This window comes from Neodiprion fabricii, chromosome 5 (genome assembly GCF_021155785.1).
Source record: "Neodiprion fabricii isolate iyNeoFabr1 chromosome 5, iyNeoFabr1.1, whole genome shotgun sequence".
Classification (NCBI taxonomy): Eukaryota; Metazoa; Arthropoda; class Insecta; order Hymenoptera; family Diprionidae; genus Neodiprion; species Neodiprion fabricii.
This window is the reverse complement of record NC_060243.1, coordinates 22,120,611-22,141,081: the sequence shown is the minus strand read 5'-3', so window position 1 is coordinate 22,141,081 and position 20,471 is coordinate 22,120,611. Positions and strand designations below refer to the sequence as shown.

Genomic DNA, 20,471 nt, shown 5'->3' with positions numbered 1-20,471 from the left:
AGGAATCTTCACACACCACTTCCCATTAAAGGAGGGCATTCAACGTATTAACATTTTTACTTGTTTCCAATAAAAAGTCCTTAGGTACTAGGGAGCCGTGTCCGAGTGAAGAACAGCATTGCGTCTGACCTCATAGCTCAGATACAGTGATCGTCTCACAATCCTCTGACCCATAGGTAGGGCACTTGAACTTGTAGAGAGTCTCGGTCATTGCGACTGAATGTCTTAATACAGGTGAAGGTATGTTTGCGTAGAATTCCCTTTCAGTCTTGCCATACGCAAACTGAACTACTATCCAAGTCCTTCTGACTACTATGCTATCACACAAATAATATTCCGTCTTAGTACTAATTAAACGAATAATTATTAATATCGAAACCAACTGTCAGCGACGACTCCGCATTGTCGAACACCATCCCTCTGACGACCAGGCTATCACGTAAACAATGTTCAGTCTAGCCATAGGTAAACCGAACTATTATCTAAGTCCTTCCGACTACCTTTCTATCACGAAATAATATTCTGTCTTAGTTCTAACTAAACGAATCATTATCAATATCAAAACCGACTTGTCAACGACGATCCAGCATTGTCAAATACCATCCTTCTGACCACCATGCTATGAAGCATATATTAGTCTTGCCGTAGGCAAACCTAATTATTATTAAAGTCAATCAGGAAGAGCTATCCCTTCATAAGTTACCACAAATTTCTCAAAAATCACAAGAAAAATAAATTCAAAACTTCACATCCTGTCTCTTGTCCCGCCTCACGGGAACAAAACATTTACTCATTATTTCAATACTTCCTTTCCGGAAACAAATATCTCGCATCACGAGACATCTTCTCATAGCGATCGATCTGTGCGTGCTTCACACACACAGATCAAGTTTGACCCTCAACCGTTTACACGGCCTATGATGATGGGTTTATTCCACTCGTGCCTTTGCACATGAGGGTGAGGAAACAATTTCTGAGGCTATCTCGAAAACCAAGTTGAAGCGGTCAAACGGTTCAAGCTTTTCCAGGAGTTGATCACACAATCGACAAGTAATCATTCTCCTCCTTCCTTCCGAGTCCAGAGACCGAATCCTGCAGCTCTATCCGAGACAGGAAATTCTCAAAATTAATATAACATTCGAGCTTGCGCGATATCTCCACGTTATCTCACATATTACGTGTGAAATTCTGACGAAGTTGGCCCGCGAACAAGCTCGAAACGTTTCAACGACCCAAGATTATTAATATTATCGGTTCTATAATTGTATTATTATTATGAGTGATTCTATTCATTTAATTAATATTCAGAACGTGATAGAATTTTATTTACACGGATACACCATATCCACACGATGTTCGTGCTGACAACTGCATGTTTGTGTCGGATGAACCTAAGCGAATGAAATATAATACAGCTTATATTCTAATATTTAGTTTAGTACGCACGAGTCGAACGTATAGTTGAGTATATATACGGTTTCTGATTTGGTATGGAATATGCGACTCTGAGTCATAACGGGTAATTTTGTTTTCCTGTGTGACGACTTTGCTGGTGCTAATTCAGCATAATTTTCGTGATCCTATTCGAACGCATACCAACGAAAATAGTTGTCAATTGACGAAGTAGAATCGTTTTACGAAAGAAGACCCATAAGCTTTTCCTCATGTAGAGCGATAAGCAACATCAACATGCCTCCGAGAGCGATTCCCGAAAGCTGGATAAGAATTCCGTGTGCCTTCGCGTCGGTTTTCACAAACGACATCATTTCTGGTACCTGAAATTGAATCGCAACATTATTACCATTTAAGACCAGAATTCCCTCCTAAACGTAATACGATGAGTCGATACGTACCAAATTGGCCAAAGCGATGTACATGAAGCTGCCAGCGGTCACAGCGTATATCCAATGGCTGGCGTTCCCAATTTCGCCGAGGCAGACACCGACCGCGGCGCCGACGAAGCTGAGTGCTGAAGAGAGAAGATTATACATCAGAGCCCGTCTCACGCTCATTCCGGTGTTTATCAGAACCGCGAAGTCACCTGTAAGAATTCGAAGAACGATAAACATGTGAACTCTGCATGTGCCCTTGCGATACGCGATTTTCTGAAAGCGTTACCGAGTTCGTGGGGCAGTTCATGGCAAAAGACAGCGATTGTTGTCGCCAGCCCAGCGACCGGGTCGCTGGCGAAGGAGGCACCGATTGCGAGGCCGTCTGCCATGTTATGGAGGCCGTCGCCGACGAGAATGAGGAGGACCAGAGAGGACGATTTTCCCTCTGGGAGACCGTGGGAGTGGCCGTGCTGCGTCAGCATCGAGCCAGCCTCCTCCACACTTTTATTCGCAGCCGACGAGGCTCCTAGCTCAAAGGAGACGTCGTGTTCGTTGCCGGGAGCCTCCTTCTTCCGAAGCTGGAAACGTATCGGTATTATAGATAGGTATAACAGTTACTGAGGTCGATCAGGAAACCCAATGCCATTCAACTCACCTTAGGAGACCTAACGAGGAAGAGGGTGGCTTCCAGTGCATAAAAAAGTACAACAGCTAAGAAAGTTGCGCTACATCTGAGCGCAGCGGTCTCGTGATCCATATCCTCTGAAAGCAGAGCCTAGAAATTATTAATTGTCTACGTTACTCGTAGGTCAGCTGACTTCACAACGATTACACTCACATGCGGCAGAAGATGCAGCAGGGCGTCCCCGCTGAGCGTGCCGACAGCCAGGGCAACCAGGAAGTGAAGGAACGACGGACGCCGAGTCAGTTTCACCATGGTAACGGCCAAAAGTCCCACGGAGCTGATCACCCCAGTGGCCAAAGTCGCGTGAATCCAGGCTGCCAATTATCGAGATTAGAGAGAATCGAGGCGTTAATCACCACGTCGATTGACTACACTTTACTTCTTGACTGCAAGACCTCAAGAGACTTCGTGAAGTCAATTGACTTCATGTGACTTCACTAACTTTAAATAACTTGAAGTAACTTGAAGTGACTCGAGGTGACTCTATGTGGCTTCACATGACTTCAAGCGAGTTAATTGACTTCGAGTGAGGTCAAGTGACTTTGAGCAACGTGTACACCGGACTTCAAGAATGGTTAATCCCACAGAGAGAATATTGGTGTATCGAGAGCGCTACTTGGGAAGAATTAATCGAGAACTCACCCTCGGTCCGCGACACCCTTTTACTAAATCCTACTTTGATGCTCAACGTCGAATTGATTCTGACATCGCAAGCCCTGCGATCGAGCTGGTAAACGATCGCCGGACAGAGGTGCAAAAAGCGCGGCGGTTTAATCGCAACGGAATGATTTGGTCTCAGACCAAAAGTTTGGAGCAGGGCTTGAGGCGAGAGACACAGGCTGTCCTCATACTGCTCGACTCGTTCTCCGGATATTTCTGAAATCCGAAAAAGAAGAAAATCTAAAAATGTACGTTATTAGGAATCAACACCTTGTTATAGAAATGAGAATGTCGGTGACGTAGTCTCATGGAGCACTTGAGGCTATTTTGATGACATTTTATATCATCTGTAATAAGCTACACTTAAGTTGCCAACGTTATCGCTGAAAGCACAGCTGTGCAGATTATCTCCCCCGACTTAAGTCATCTATGGCCTTATAGGTAGGTAATCGTTTGATTATACTTCAGTGTAAAAACGTGAAGGTCTCGCCGAAGGTCTTAGATTGCACAGATATCGTGTTATGTATTCATAACAACCTTCAGCTAAATTCCTCTTTGCGAACTTCGTCGTGGATTGTCCGAAGTTTCTTTCGGATGTCGAGAAATCGTCAGCCTTGGCGAAGACTTCGTCGGCTTTGACAAAGTGTCCGTTATCCTGGTAACTTGCATCATCGTCCGCGTAAAACTCGGAAAACTCTTGGGCGCCGTGGCGGTGGTCGTGGAGTTGGAGGGCATCGTGCATTTCTTGGAAAGAGCCGTTTATGCGGTGCGCCGAGACGTTGTGGTTCTTTTCAAATGACAACCGCCCGAGTCCAAGGTTCTCCAGCAGATGTTCAAAGCCCTGCAAGAATAATTGTACGCCGATGATCATGAAAAAAAGGAAAAGAAGAATCCTGGATTTATTCGAACTGGTGCCGAAAGTCAAAAAGTGATCGCGCGAATTAAGGCCCTACCTCAAAAGTGATGATGCCCTTGTCTCCGTATTTGTCAAAAATTTGCTGAAGGAAGAATCGGTGATCACGGTGTGCCCGATTGGGGATAATCTTGTCTCCGGAGCCGCACGTGTAGCAGACCGCGAAACTCATAACAACGAACCAACAACCACAAAATTCGTACCGTTTCGCCATCGTAATTATCTATGTGTGTGAATAATTGTCAAAGAACCTCTCGTGGCGACGTCCGATTTATATCTTTTTCACTTCAGTGGTGCAAATTATACAAAACGTCGGATCGGCACTACTTGATTGAATGGTATAAAAACCCTTCCCGTTCAAGCTTATATTAAGCCGCATCGGGGTATGCGCACACAGGTATACGGATGCGTAATGACCAGTTTTTGCTATGCGTATGTATCATCGTATCTACAATGAACGTATGTACATGCAGTACTCGGCGACGGAGTAGGGGATCAGTTGGACGTTAAACACTGCCATATGACACATATCGTACTTGGCCGTTATCAAAAAACTGTCAACGTATTCCAAGTGTGCTGCCACACTTACACCATGATCCCGACGGGCTTCCAACCAAGCGGTGGACGCGGCTTCTGTGTTCTTCTGCTTGCCACCCTGTTCTTCGTGAACGATGATTATCCTCATATCTTTACTCTGAGGTTTTGTCTGGGCTCTTTTTGAAAGTTTGGACCAAAATCATGACGTGCTTTGCACACTGCAGCCTGCACTGTCTTCGCAATGATTAGCTCGAATTAAGCACTTCCGGTAGCGACGACGAGACACGGAGCGGTCCAACCGCCACGCTCGTCATCGACAATCGTGGACCAGACGTCGTTCTGTTTTGATCGAATCCTGTCTGGAAACTTTTCCGCGTCTGCTTAATCAAAGGATTTTATTATTCTATCTAAGCCAAAGACCATATGCGATTCCAGCCTGCGAAGAAGTTGCTGGACAAACAATATTATAATCTCGTTATTGATGTAGCTGTTATAGTTACTGTTTACAATATCAGACAGCGTTATATGAGGATTATTACAGTGGAGTAATACTTAACAAGCATTCAACTATGTGGCTACAAATAGAATTTGTGAATAGGGAGAAAGACGAGTTCGTCGGAGCAGCTTCACGAGTGACAAGATATCAACCATTCGACTGTTTACGTCGTATGATTATATGTCATGGAATGGAAAATAGGTACGCGTTTGAGGATAAGTTTGATAAGTCAGTACTTCTTGGACTTTACAATCAGGTAAAAATACAGAGGCCCTTAGAATCACTTATCGTTGAGTTATTATTGACACAGCAGCGATGGTGTATTTACTCCGTAAGATAAAGATAATCTGATCGCACTTTGATGAACGAAAACCTAGCGAGCCAGTTGGTTCAAGAATACAGTAAATAATATTGAATGGAAAATCATAGAATTGATCCACCTCATAGTTGAATCTCGCAATATTTCCAAACTCCTTCATGAAAAACTATTCAGCCGTTATACAATTTTAACAGCACAAGAAAATGTGCATAATTACAATATAGTTAAACAAAAGTATATTCGTGTCAATGAGAACAATGGTTTTATAAAGCTGAGATTTATTTCAGTGAATAATAACTATAAAATAATCTCTTATATAATAATTATATTTATAATTTTCCATCGGTATCATGGTTTCTTAATAACTCATTTTTTTCTTTCTCTGTCTCTTATTATTTACGATGTACTCGCACGTAAACGATCGGTTCCAACTTTCATTATACATCGTGTATAGAAGATATTTGTCCAAATCTAACAAGGAATCGGCATTGTTGCCTGAGCAGTACAATATTTCGAAGACTCAACTAGTTGTCTAAAATCTGCATGGGCAAACACGATGGATCCCAAACACCTGCAATACGTTATATTGCAATTGGTCACTCAATGTGTTCCTTAACATTTATGTACATTCCTTCAATATGTACAGAAGAATCTTAATAATGGTAGAATTTTTTTTTATCATTAATAATATTAAAAACGACACAGGAGCAAAAGAAACACAGACGATTTTCTAGTATTACTCCATACCTTCGATCGTTTGGGGAGAAAAAAAAACCTCTATCGGAATCAATTGACTACGCCTGCGGTCAGTGGTGAAATTTTTCGAGTATACACTCATTAATTCTAACGGTGTAATAATAGCTACGATTTATGGTAGATAATAATAATAATAACAATAATAATAGTGTAGTAAATAAGTTTAAATAAATAGCAACGAGAACGAGATGTAGTTAGTCACACTTAATTCTCACAGTCGATTTTCTATTCTCTCTATATTTTATTTCCTTTTCATCGTTTTTTATTTTCTTGCATCAAGCTTTTCATCAAGACCTACTATAGTATGCATGTATATGCGATTGCCGATTAAATGAATTGTAACAAATCTGTATGCTCGTATCGCACGTATGTCACATTGTTGTATTTAGTAGACGCTTATCGTTTCCAAAGTCTTTCACCTCCGTGGCGCAATCGATAGAGCAATTGCCGACATTCAAGCTGTGCGTCTCTTTTACTCTACAAATCAATTTGAATAAAAACTCATTGCTCATATCATTCAAAGTTAAGGAGAGCCGCTCGCCGCGCGCATATTCAATTTTAGTCTGATTATACCCCGAGGTCTATTAGACGGGTTGGACACGATTAAGAGATGCTGCGCGTGGTGAAATGTAAAATTTATAATTAATCTACATAAATGTATGTACTCGCAATGCGTACCGCTGTATTTTATAGCGATTGTCTTCCAAGTTAATCGTGAATTTAAATTGGGAAGTTGGTGGGATTTTTTTTCTGTATCATCAAAAGAACGATCGGACGATCACTGGCAATTGCATGAAAATTGTGCACGCATCTTCCGAATGCACGTATCGTTAACTACGCAATTAGTCATGATTAGGGAAATAGTGATTTTCTTTTTTTCTTTATTTTCTTCCAGGATAACGTATAAAATTAGTTATAAAAAAGCTACGCTTTGGGATCGCTATTCTAAAGCATCTTTCAATTCTTATTAGGTATTTTTCTCAAATTAGGTTGAAACGAAGTATGCTGAGACCCCGTAACACATCACTCACCCTTTGCCTTCGTATAATATGTGTAAACATACATCAATTCGCTCGTGGTGCCAAAATCAACACGACCTCCGACGAAATTCACTCCCAAGATCTCATCTGTCTTGAGAAAGAGGAGAAAAGGAGAGTGAGAAAGACAGAAAGAAATCTATAAGGAGCGTCGGATCCAGGGTTAAAATGTATCTACATACGGCACGACATATTTAGTAAAGTAAAAGTCAGACAAGTGCTCCAAAGTCAACATGCGCTAGCTGTTTCATGTAAATAGCATCAGCGTCTTAAGCCGGTCTAGCTTTTTCTCACCAGTGCAATATTACCGACATTATCTCATTAAATAACATTTATTGTACCTAAATTTAATAATATAAAATACCTAAATCACAATCTCGTGCCGCCACCTTATGCTTGCCGCGACGGTGGCCTCCAGTCTAACAGGCTCTCCTCGATCGTCAACGCTCGTTTATTTTCCCCTTGCACCGTCGCAAGACGATCGTCGTCACCGATGCGAACGAGTGTCATTTTCGACGTGATTGCGATAGTAGTTTTTCTACAAGACCGCGTTTCGACATCGCACAATCGATTAAGAGGGGGTACAAATTTGTAAAAACGCAAAGAGACAGAATAATGTTCAGTGTGAGATGAGAGTAACAAGAACAAATCAACGGGGAAATTCGTATGGCAGCAAAATATTCGTCATCCAATGATGTGTGTAACAACAAACGACCGATGCGTTTGCCTCAGGGTTGCGCAAATTCCTCATAACCCGGGGCAAACGCATTTCGGTATCCAGATAAAGTAAAATCTATCTACCTAAAGTTTGCCGTTTACTGCATAGAGCGCTTACGAACTAGGACTTCCATTCGTTGAACGGAGTCTTCGGGCGGTGCGAAACATGGAGGAAGAAGAGGACGGGGAGTGGGGCTAGTTGACTGGCTGGCCGCTGAGTGCTTCATGGAGAGCCTGCTGCTGATCCGTCGTCAGGGCGCTTATGCAGGCCTGGAACATTGTCTCGTTGTTCTGAAAAAAATACGATGCGTCAATACAGGGTTCATTACCTGTCTACTGCCTGACAAATATTACGATAACAAAGAAATATTAACGAATATTTGCGCACCTGGATCTGTCTAACGATACTGAGAATCCTGGCCATTACGGGATTTTCGGCCGGCACCGCATCCTTAAAAAGCGCTTCGGCGAAGAAGCTGATTAGTCGAGGTAAATTTGCATTGTTCGGTCCGAGAACCACGGGGTGATTGCTTTCTATAAGGTCGCAGAGGTAGCCGTATACATGCGGCGCCTCGTCCTCATCTTCCACGACCGGCAACCACGACAACCTGGTAGTGACACAAAAAAAACGGACGACGTGACGCATCGCGAAACCCGGGACATCTGTTTATAAAACTTACCAATGAGGTAGCATATCGTCGACGTTGATCGCCTTGCTGTTATACTTCAGTATTTTCGTAACCGCCGAAATCGCGTTTTCCGTGGGATTGACGTTCTCCGGCGACCTGGACTCCGGGTCGTTGATAACCTCCATCAGCCTCGGCAAGGCCTCGGCACAGGCTTGAGCGAAAGCCTCACCACCGTACTGTCCGAGCACACCGCAACCGTAGGCGGCTGCCTGCCTCACCTCCGCGGACTTGTCGGAGACATATTGTATCATCGGCCGCAGAAAGTACTCTTGATACTTGGCACAGTCCGATCCGCCGAACTCTATCACGTCGTCGAAAACGCACAAGGCCCACTGATGATCCGGCCATGAACGTTCAGGCGCCAGAAGGTTCACGAAGTGACCACAAATTTGATCGAAGTATGGGAAAAACGAGGACTTGTGCGTTGTGAAGAGAGCGTGTAGTATGTCAGCGATTTTACTCAGTGTGTATATGTCTTCATTGTCCTCATCGGCCAGCTGCTCTTCTACCATCTATGAAATATAAACAAATTTCTCTTCACATATTTATTACTGCAGTACCTTGAATGGATGTGAATTCTTGAAAAAACTTATACCATAATTAATATGCAAAAAATAAGCAACGAAATCGAGACCTCGTAAACGTACCTCGTCGTAATCTTCATCTTTGCGTTTTTCCAGCCTCGCAACGGCCCTGTCAAAGTGCTCGTTCAATAATTTGTCAAGAATCCTGAGGAGTTCAGCCATTTGTTGCGTACCCAAGCACCCGGCGCCCAGAGTCTCAATACACTTAGCTAAGGAGAATAACAACTCTAACAGAACCTCAGATTCTGGCTCCGTATCTATGGCCTTTAGCAACTCGGGGCAAATGTACGCCCACATACCTTCCAGGTATTGAGGTCCTGAAACAAGATGCGAAGTGAGTTGAAACAAACCTCAGCGATGAACGAATCGAGATTGACCGAGGTAACACACCTTTAATTTTGGCGCAGTCCAACAAGCACGGCAAGCTTTCCGCTGCCGCGGTTCTGACGCCGTCATGAAAGTAGAACTTGAGCATGGGGACCATTAGTCTGACGACTTCTTCAGCGTAATCGGCGAAACCATCTTTCAATTCGCGGGCGTAACAAACAAGCATTTCACAGGCCGAGGCCTTATCCTCTAGACCCGCAGTCTTTATGCCGAAATTCTGCTGCTCCCCAAGGGAAACGAATTGCCAGTCCAAGTCTCCCTCAACGCCCTCCATGTCTTCGTTGTCCAGGAGGGCTACCTCTGGCTTCATCGCAGCTGTACGGAGGACCGGACCCATCACCAGTGGCAAGTATTGTTCGAACTGTTTGCCTGGTGCAAGGAAGACACAAGTTCAGAAACTTCACCAGTAACACGATTTACGGTTTGAGAAAAATTTTGAGGCTTGTAAACGAGCCATGATAAACTTACCAAGAATTTTACAAATCCGAGCCCATGCGGAAATGAGGTAACTAGTCTGAGGATCATCGTCTGGAAGTTCACCTTCTGAATGTGTCTTCAGCAGCATGTCCATTACTTCGCTAGCGTCGGTGATAAACTGGATGGTGAAAGTTTGAGATTTTTAAGCGAGGTCCAAGCAATGCAGATTCCATTATCGAAATAAATTAAACCAATTGCTACCTTCTCTGGTCCAACCGCCAGGCCGATCAAGCTGACGCACTCAATGGTCTTTCCCCTGAGCATTTTATGCTCTTGTTGATTTGCATTCTGGATAATGTACTTCAGGCACGGCATCAGCCGGTCGTAGTAAGCCACAAACTGTTCCTCGCACGTGTCGGCAACCGAAGCGATCGTGGTCACAACCTACCAGGAAAAATTGTATCTCGGATCAGGGACAATCAACTAAACGTTGAACTAAGGTGTACAAAGCCGAAAGAAAACAAGGATTGCACTGTATCGTTTGATCGTGGCGGCAGAATTCTAAGGCATGAAAACGAACCGCTTACAGCAACCAAAAGAATTGATATCCTCTTCATAAGTGACCGATCAAATCTGAAGCGAACTCATCGGTGGATTGTAAAGAGGTACTTTTTCGGCCTCGCTCTCTGCTGACAGTCGACGAGATTAAGAAAATTGTGAAGAATCTCTTCCTTACCTGTTCTAAAACAAGCTTTGTGCCTTTTTCGACCAGTTCTTGGAACTTTGCCGTGAGTATAGATTCGAGCTTTGCCATGATAACATCAAGATAAGGAGTCATGATGTTCTTCGGACAGTCTTCACTGAAGTTGACTAGCGCCGCGCCGGCATGCGCTTGCACTCGAGGATTCTCATTATCATCTAGCACCATTAGCAAGCCAGGTATTATTTTGTCGTGAAACTTTTTTTCAACAATTGGTGCGAAATCAGTTGACATTTGCCCCACAGCGTTGCAAGCAGCGTAACGGACGCGCGGATGCTAAGAATAATGCAGAGAAGATAATTAATAGCACATTTACCCGATAGAAGAGATCGCAATTCCAAGTATTCCTGCTTATTACTTACAGGATCCTGGAGATACTGTATAACCCCATCCATGATCTGCGGCAGTATGGCCTCCATCTGCTTATGACAGCCTTCACCGACTGCCGATATGGCCATCAGAGCTGCATGTCTGAAAGACGGTATTAAGCGATTTGCAAATAAGAAATTTGTCATAGCTTGAATACTTAAAAATGACGAGTACAAGTTATTCGATTGAAATACAAGTTATTTTGTTTGTTTCGAAGTGCTGGCTATGACGGAAAGAATCATGGTCTGCGTATCGAAACTTCCCAAGAGGAGCTTCACATCCGTGTCGTCAAAACGACGAACTTGGATAAGATAACGTTCTCCTAGGTTTATCTGTCATGGGTGTAACGCTGCTATACACATTAATCGAACATAGCTGCTGACTCCACATGATGTGTGCATCGATTGCAAAGATAAAAAGATTGACAAAATCTCACCTATATTTCCAGTCTGTGTTACTAAGCATCGTTGGAATGTTCTGTACAATTTGCGGCAGCATCGTCTTGCCGCCAAGGCCACATGCCAGCCTGTCTAAAGCGCTCTCAGCAACGACGTTATTGCTGTCGTTGTCTTCTTCGATAATCTCATCAGAAAAGCTCCACTCCTCATCTTCCTCAAGGTCAGTCATCATCTTGAGAACGAGCGGCACCAGAGCGGCGATGTACTTTCCTCCTACTTTGCGCACCATGGCTGGCGCGGTTTCGGCCAGTGTAACCAAGACTTCAAGCGCTAGCTGGCGCCAGGAGTCTCCCATCTCTTCGTTGGAGAATATTTTCATGCACATCTCCATAATGTTTTCCAGCTGGGGTCGCAGGAACTTTGGTGTCGACTCTGCCAGGTCGATAAGAACCTTGATCAAAAATTCATCATCTTGCTTCTCGACTGACTGCGCCATGACCTGGACCACTGCTGGCAGCAGCTCTGAGAAATGTTTCTGGATATTTGTCTCCTTCTCGTGCAGCATGATGAAGGCGCCGATCGCCCGGACTGCTTGAAATCTCACCTATATTTCCCCGTAGAGTATAAGCGATGTTAAAAAAGTTTGGTTCGGAATATATATACATGTACGAAAATAGAATGAAAGTAAGAAAAGCATTTGTAAATAATCAGTATTTGTATATGGATCATTTATTTGCTCCGTATCTGTCTGTAATTTAACACTCAACAAGTTACAGTCATCAGAAAGCAGATATAATTTTGGGAGAAATTGTGAATAGTGGATACAATTTTACATCCGCTAACGTATCTTCCTCCCGATATATATGCATTATATACATGCGACTCACTTCGTAATTCGTTGCATCCAGCACAGACTGCTGTAACATCTGCTTTATTAGATCCAAGTAATGTGCTTGCTGGTTTCCGAAAACACCAGGTACAGACCTAAGTAAAAAAAATAGTACATTCAAGTTATAGTCAGTTGTTTCAGTGCCAGAATACGTCTCAACTTAGAACAAAACAAATCTTACGTGAACATGCGGAGAGCGCTCTCTTTGAGGGCAGGGACTGGCCCATTGGCACACTGGAATAGGAACTGAAGAAATTCTGGCCACTGATTGTTTCCGTCATCATCGATAAGATTTCGTGCAACTTCGGCAGCAACTTCGCATACCTTACGTCTGATTGTATCAGCTTGTTCCGTTTGAACAGAGAGTAAGATTCTCTCCTTCAGCTGAATTTGAGCTTCTGGTGGAATCTGAACAAGAAATTTTTTGAGACTGTTGTAGCAGCGACATGATGTGTGGTCCAAAGTGATTTGAAATATTCGTGTGGTGGTGTATGTTTCGAAACTATGACTACGCAATGAGAAACACGCAGCCAACTCTCAGAAACGCCTTACGAGGGCCTCGTTATCCCAGCTGTCAAAACGACAGATGGGAGAAAGACTGGACTAGCAAGTTCATCTGCCATGGGTGTAACGCTGTCAAACTCATTAATGGAAAATGACTGCTGACTCCACATGGCAAGCTAAAACGAGGATGCAAACGCAACACTTATGCCCATGGATATTTTTATCAAACTTATTCTAGGCAAATGTCAAATGGTCAATGCAGAAAAAATTAGGCAACTAGTTTCTAGTCAACAAGACAAAGTTGGTCAGAGGCTTTGCTTTGCTGAATAGTTTGGATGATTGAAACCAAGTGATATTTCACTTACTTTGGGATAAAAATCCATGAACTCTGAAGAAAACAATCTTCGAAGTAGGACTGCAGCCATTGCGCGCATTTCCTCGGCAAGTGTAGCATTGCAGATCGAGCCGAGCAAGAATGTCACCTTATTCTCCACTGGCAGGCTGTTGTACGCTTCCTAAAAAAACAAGGGGTTACAGGGGTTACTTAAAAACTGACCTGCGCTAAACAAATCATGTCTTGTCTTTAAACTATGCATCACGTCAAGTTGAAAATCAAAGATTGAAATGACTTCTATCTCTCACATATCGTTGTGCATACATATGGTTCCTGACAGACACATATCCATGCACCTTCTGCGGTTCCTGTACGCACATACGAATAGGGAGTAAGAGTTTTTTATCAAGCCATCACGCAACATATAGCATATATCAATAGGCAGTATCACCAAGATCGTGTGAGTCTGTCATGGGCGAGGGACACGGTCCGATCATGTGGACAGAAGGCGAATTCGGGAATTGCGATGAGTAGTGAGGTGGATGCGCGAGGCGCGCGAGTATCTCGCGACATGTACGTATATATAGACTCAGGGTGCGTGACTGTGCCAAATCGCGCGAAGCGCGTGGCTCGGGCAATAAATTGCGCGTCGGTGATCTTGAATGCCGATGATGCGCTTATTGGGAAATTGGAATCGGGGCTTAAGGGATACGGCGGCATGGAGGACGGCATGCGGCGTGGCCATGGCCGTGAGTAGGAGCGGTTTGGCGGGCCGCGCGGCACGCACCACCATTTTGACCTTTACGCGAAAACCGGGCCACCTGTCAGGCCTCGAAGGGTCATTAAATATAAGTAGACGCGGCGAGGGTGTTGCGAGACGTGCCCGAGGCGGCGGCGTTGGGGCCAAAAAAGAGCGACGGGGACTTGCGAGACGACCGCATGTTAGCTTTTCTTTCGTGACAAACACGTTGCCGACGGGCTTGCAGCTGCGTTGTATCGCTTGTATTTCAAAAGCAACGACGTGTCCCGGTCGAACTGGGACGTCGGCTTCGCAAAGGGGAAATAATGGACGCCATTACGTACCTCGGCTTGCGTCCGGACATCGTTGTCGGTGCTTAGGAGTGTGTTTAAAAGCTGTTGGAACTGCTCGAGGTCTGCCGCCATTGTCACCGCCGAACGAATGAATCGCTGCGCAAGCACCTCCGAGTCGATCGTCATGCGGCGACACCGACTTGCCGCTAGTACCACGTCGGAAAATTCCCCAGCTCATCGCGGAGAACTAACCGAGAACGCGATCTGTAACGCCACCTACCCGATCACCCTGGTATGGCCAGAATTCCTCCAGATGACACTTCGGGGATTCTAGTTGGATGGGCTATGAAGTTCAAAATTTAGGGTCTCTTGAAATTCATTGGGGGCCTTTTCCATACTCAGGACAAAGACGATCGGATTGTGTTGGACGTTGAGTGAAGAATATAAAAACAGTTGCTATTATGGGCTTTGGTGTGACAAATGAAAATCGTCATGCGCTTGCGCTCCCTGAGATGTTCCGTTGACTGAAGAATATACAGTTGCCGTAATGGTATTTGGTGTTTAAGCCCAAGCCAGTACTTAGCCTGTGTGTACTTACCAACTTGTTGGCGATACAAGGAATTAATAATGAGAATAAATTTCTTCCAAAATTCGTAGCAAAACAGTGATTCAATTAAAGTATAGGTACTCGAGAGAAGAATGTATACATAGATCATAAATCATAATAGATCAGATGTAATAATGATGCAGAGACCGAAAAGTATGCTACAAGTATGTACGGTCCATGTAAGATATTGATATGTATTACGATTAATACGTGATGCATACTATAAATTTTATAATTTTCCAGCAGACAAACTTTATTATCTACAATAATACGGCTATAATATGAAAATAGAGGAGTTATTAATTTCGAAATGGGTTTCTATACGACACACGCTCGATATATTCCATAACATCAATATTCATAATTATTCCAACAACTTTTCATTTGCTCTCTCGATCTTGAATTTTCGTAGACGTAGAATAGAAACGCTGATTTAGCTAGTCGCGAGTGAAGTATCTACGTTGGGTAGAGAAGCAGAATTGTTTCAAAAAGTGTTCGTATGGAAAAAAATCGGAGTAACTGTAATACATCACGGATGCGCTAATTTTGATCGAGATGAAATGGATGCTCCGTATATGAGACAATATTTAACGCAGTATCCTGATTTCAAGACCTAAAGAGGTGATTGTCGGCGATTTTTTTTTTTTGACAGGGAGAGAAAGAACGATGTTTCTTTAAACTTCGAGTGTATTTTAACACACATGTGAAGGGTACGAGCAAAAATTTTTATCATCCAGCTATCGTAGAACGACAGCGTTATTAGCAGACCCGTTAACTGAAGAATATATGTCTTTAGTCAACGGCTGACCATCGAAGGACCTAGCCGCTTGAATCGGCAGGAAAGATAACGTGCGTATTTCTTGTCTGTAATGTGTAAACTAAAATCATGATAAATCTCGTCATATCATGCATCATACACCATACATCATACATGGTATTAAAGTTCAAAACCATAGTTTGGATGATCGGATTTTCAGAAAGTGACGTCTCCTAAAATTTTTTTTCTCTTGACGTCATCGATCTACAGTAATCAGCTAGTCGAATTCCTCAGTCTGGAAACAACCGCGCAGTAGAGCGGACGTATGAAAATCGCGCTCCGCAGATTTCGGATGCCGGGTTCTCTACCTCCGGGATCCTGCGCTTCGGGTCCGCTTCCTCGTGCGCCTCGAGTTCCAGGACAAGTGCTCCGTAGTTTCTGAGCTCACGGTCCACTACCTGGTGCACCTCAAGTTCCAGGACAAGCGCTACATAGTTTCTACGCTCCACGTCCGCTACCTGGTGGAAAGCGACTTTCAGGACAAGCACTCCGTGGTTCCTGCGCTCCAGGTCCGCTACCTGGTGAAACTCGACTTCAGGGACAAGCGCTCCGTAGTTTCTGAGCTCACGGTCCACTACCTGGTGCACCTCAAGTTCCAGGACAAGCGCTACATAGTTTCTACGCTCCACGTCCGCTACCTGGTGGAAAGCGACTTTCAGGACAAGCACTCCGTGGTTCCTGCGCTCCAGGTTCGCTACCTGGTGAAACTCGACTTTTAAGACTAGCGCTCCATAATTTCGGCGCTCCAGGTCCGCTACCTGGTGAAACTCGACTTCAGGGACGAGCGCTCCGTGGTTTCTGAGCTCAACGTCCACTACCCGGTGCACCTCAAGTTCCAGGACAAGCACTCCGTAGTTTCTACGCTCCAGGTTCGCTACCTGGTGGAACGCGACTTTCAGGACAAGCGCTCCGTATTTCCGCACTCCAGGTCCACTACCTGGTGAAACGCGACTCTCGGAGGACGAGGAAAACGAGGTGAACAAGGTGGATGAGGAGGACGAGAATTTCTACCCGGTAAGTATAACATTTTTATAATATTTAATGGCAATTGTGATTATATTCTATCTAGAATTTTTTGAACTTGTCATGTTTACAATATATTATTTCAATTGATTTTTCGCCCAAGCCCAAATTCAGTAGCTATCATTGTGCTGATATTATTTTTATAATTTTTAATAATTTTGTCAATCTCCTTGGTAAAATGTGTCAGTGAAGAAATAATATTAATCCTTACACTATATTTTTGGTGTGTTCTAATACTGCAAATGTTTATTAGTATTCGAGGTACAACCCAAGGTGGTTAGCGGTGGTCGTTGGAGGTGGTCGGAGGAGGACGAGGAAGACTAGGAGAAGAAGGTGGCTGAGGATTTGTGCTCGGTGAGTAAAACACTTTTATAACATTTGATGGCAATTGTAATTATATTTCATCTAAAATATTTCAAACTTGTCATGTTTACATTAAATTATTTAAATTCATTCTCCGCGCAAGCACAAATTCGGTAGATATAAATGCGCTAATAAAATTTATTATATATTTGATTAGTTAATTAATTACATCATTCCTTACACAATATGTTTAATGTGTTCCTATACTGAGAATATTTATTACTATTCCAGGTATAACCCGAGGTGGTTGGCGGTGGTTGGCGGTGGTCGAGCTGGACGAGGTGGAGGACGAGGATTCGTGCTCGGTGAGTTTAACATTTTTACAATATTTGACGAAGTAGAATCAGCATCAGGAGTAGGATCAGGGGAAGATGTAGAAATAGGAGTAGAAGTAGGAGTAGTGGTAGGAATAGGACTCGGAGTAGGAATATGAGTAGAAGTAGGAATAGTAGGAGTTGGAGTGGGATTAGGAGTAGGAGTAGTCGGAGTAGGAATAGGAGTAGTCGTCGTAGTAGGAGTAGGAGTAGGGGCAGAAGTAGGTAGGGCGGGGTGGGTCGTGTGAGGGGAGGGGAGGGGTGGGAAGGGGTTATTATCATATCAAGTTATCAGTAATAAGCAATTGCGGGTAAAATATTAGCTTACTTTTGTGAGTGTTTATGAATATAGCCTCTATGAATGTTCATTGTTGGTGTATAAGGTCTGGCAACGTACGTACTTTCTGTAAGAGATGTTGAAGATTTTCAACATAATTATGTTTCAGTTCTGTGCCCCACCTAGTGATCCACTAGTACATATCCTCCGACGTGACATCGCTGTGCTACGTATAAAGAAGAAAAGATTTATTAAGATGCAAATCGCTCCTCTCTTCTTGTTATTGTACTTTCAGCCATTGTTCTGCTGTGTGTTTAAAATTTAGGACAGTATATAATATAGAATAACAGGTACAGCTACGAATATAGCACTACAATAAATCTTATAGAAATGAGTTCTCGTTGAGATTTCTCTGTATTTATAACTCGACGCGAGAAGGCAAAAATCAATGCAATGCCATCTGTAAGGTAATTGGACTCGTATTTGCACTACGAGAACTCGTTGGGCATTTTGCGGTGAAGTTTGAAAAATTGTTGTACAAGACATTAAATAACTATAAAAATGGATAAAAAATATTATCCCCAATTGTGAATGTAGCTAATACAGCTTTAACCGTATATTGATTATGTTAATGATCTATTGTTACAAGATCGGAATTAGATAAGCTCTCTAAATACTTTTGTCTAGTCTATTAATTTATATCATGTATATGTAAATGTATATTTCTTCAGTTTATACAATCACTGCACTAGGATTACCCTTGCCACGTTTTATGGTGCGCTTGTGTAATTTGTATATTATTAACCTTACGTTTTACTCTATTTGCGACAAGTTGTGAGTGTTTCTAATTTCTTGGCAATTATTTATGTACATGTATGTGTATATATGTATATGTATACATATGCATGTGTATATACATATGTATACATGTTTAAAACTAGATTTTTACAATAAACACAGAGGTTTTAGTATATTCACATACGGATTTCTGTATATAGGTATACTTGAACTAAAATATCCTTATCTCTAATACGGAATTCTTCGTAATTCGCATTTGTTCTTGTAACCCAATGTCCTACATACGATAGCAAAAATCGAGATCCAACTTAACTGAGTCTCAAAGCCCTGTTGACATAAAAGCAGCTATTTGATAGAAATTATAGTTTATAGTTTACACAGCCTATCGCATGATATTTCATCATAAATACGTATGTTTCAATGTATTTAGGAATAATTTATCAAATGTACAGAGGTCATGTGCAAATAATAAATGAATTCGACCGCAGTTTGATGTATTCATTAGAGCTTTAACAATAAATTTAAGCTTTGTTACTTCTTTTATTTTATTATGGATAATCGAAAACATTTCCGACTATTCGTGCTGTGGAAGCATGGGGATTAAACCAAATGTAGCAAAAGATTAGAAACAGTGTATGTAGAGTACGGGTATTTTTCTAATAATGCAAACACGTGCCGCTAGCTTAGTTTTGACATATCTAGAATACCACGCCTTGCGAATTAGCTTTCCAGACAGAGATGAATGATGAATTTTAAGGACTGTATTATCGTTGTTGAATACTCTATGCCTCGTGGGAAACGAAAATCTGTAACGATAAAATTGATGCACCGGATCATCGTCGACTTTAACTTTTGAAATGTCCTACCATTTTCGAACACCTCCTACCTCCCCCTGCCACCTCCGACCATCAATGGCCACTTTCGACCACCCCCTATCACCTTCTGCCAGCGCCGACCACCTCCTACCATTTCCGAACACCTCCAACCATCCTATTTACCTATATTACTAGATTAGCTATGATATGAAAGGAGAAGAATTATTCATTCCGAAATGGGATTCTATTCGACACGCGCTCGATGTATCCCATAACACTAATATTCAAAATTATTCCAACAACTTTTCATTTGCTCTCTCGATCTTGAATTTTCATAGGCATAGAATCGAAACGCTGTTTTAGCTGGTCGTAAGTGAAGTATCTGCGTTGGGTGGAGTAGCAGAATTGTTTTTCGAAAAGTATTCGGATGGAAAAAAATTCAGAGTAACTGTAATACATCCCGGATGCGCTAATTTTGAACAAGACGAAATGGATGCTCCGTATATGAGACAGTATTTAACGCTGCGTAGTGATTTAAAGACCTAACAAGGTGATAGGGAGAGAAAGAACGAAGCTTCTTAACACTTCGAGTGTATTTTAACACACATTTGAAAGATACGAGCAAAATTTTTCATCATCCAACTGTCGCAGAACGGCAGCGTTATTAGCCGACCCGTTCACTGAAGAATATATCTTCAGTCAACGGCTGACCATCGAAGGGCCTGGCCGCTTGAGTCTGGAATCGGCAGGAGAGATAAAGTGCGTATTTCTTGTATGAAATGTGAAAACTAAAATAATTATACATCATATCATATCATCGTACATCACACATCATACATCATACATCATACATCATCATACAGAGTATTAAAGGTCGAAACCAAAGTTCCGATGTCGGATGTTCAGAAAGTGACGTCACCAACTTAGAATCAGCTAGCCGAATTCCTCAGTCTGGAAACAACCGCGCAGTAGAGCGGACGGATGAGAGTCGCGCTCCGCAAATTTCGAGTACCGGGTTCTCAACCTCTCGGATCCCGCGCTTCGGGTCCGCTACGCGGTGAAACTCGACTTCCAGGACAAGCGCTCCGTGGTTCCTGGTTCATGTTTACAATAAATTATTTCAATTCGTTTTTCGCGCAAGC

General features: G+C 42.8%; 2 protein-coding genes and 1 non-coding gene across 3 annotated transcripts; all 3 read right to left on the bottom strand.

Annotated features, from left to right (window-relative positions):
• Nucleotides 1-1,291: 1,291 nt before the first annotated feature.
• On the bottom strand, nt 1,292-4,508 carry LOC124184043 (zinc transporter ZIP6). Its single transcript, XM_046573378.1, has 8 exons — nt 4,131-4,508; nt 3,715-4,018; nt 3,160-3,393; nt 2,671-2,831; nt 2,488-2,607; nt 2,119-2,410; nt 1,854-2,041; nt 1,292-1,775 (listed from the first exon to the last, which is right to left on the bottom strand). Exons 1-8 carry the CDS (start codon nt 4,302-4,304, stop codon nt 1,635-1,637), a joined length of 1,614 nt encoding a protein of 537 aa, XP_046429334.1. The 5' UTR covers nt 4,305-4,508; the 3' UTR covers nt 1,292-1,634.
• Nucleotides 4,509-5,819: 1,311 nt separating this feature from the next.
• LOC124184042 (importin-5) lies at nt 5,820-14,529 on the bottom strand. Its single transcript, XM_046573376.1, has 14 exons — nt 14,367-14,529; nt 13,315-13,464; nt 12,627-12,853; nt 12,444-12,540; nt 11,595-12,160; nt 11,152-11,260; nt 10,766-11,065; nt 10,291-10,473; nt 10,081-10,207; nt 9,616-9,981; nt 9,289-9,542; nt 8,633-9,153; nt 8,341-8,560; nt 5,820-8,243 (listed from the first exon to the last, which is right to left on the bottom strand). The coding sequence occupies exons 1-14, from the start codon at nt 14,499-14,501 to the stop codon at nt 8,148-8,150; spliced, it is 3,351 nt and encodes a 1,116-aa protein (XP_046429332.1). The 5' UTR covers nt 14,502-14,529; the 3' UTR covers nt 5,820-8,147.
• LOC124184102 lies at nt 12,284-12,413 on the bottom strand. Its single transcript, XR_006871130.1, has one exon. It is a non-coding gene; the product is annotated as a small Cajal body-specific RNA 8 (non-coding RNA).
• Nucleotides 14,530-20,471: the final 5,942 nt, after the last annotated feature.

Coding starts and splice junctions, on each gene's coding strand:
- LOC124184043 (XM_046573378.1), bottom strand. CDS start 4,304: ATGGCGAAACGGTACGAATTTTGTGGTTGTTGGTTCGTTGTTATGAGT. Junction 2,832..3,159: donor AAGGGTGTCGCGGACCGAGG/GTGAGTTCTCGA, acceptor GATAATTGGCAG/CCTGGATTCACGCGACTTTG. Junction 1,776..1,853: donor ACATCGCTTTGGCCAATTTG/GTACGTATCGAC, acceptor ATTCAATTTCAG/GTACCAGAAATGATGTCGTT.
- LOC124184042 (XM_046573376.1), bottom strand. CDS start 14,501: ATGACGATCGACTCGGAGGTGCTTGCGCAGCGATTCATTCGTTCGGCG. Junction 12,161..12,443: donor TGGATGCAACGAATTACGAA/GTGAGTCGCATG, acceptor GGGGAAATATAG/GTGAGATTTCAAGCAGTCCG. Junction 10,474..10,765: donor CAAAGCTTGTTTTAGAACAG/GTAAGGAAGAGA, acceptor TTTTCCTGGTAG/GTTGTGACCACGATCGCTTC.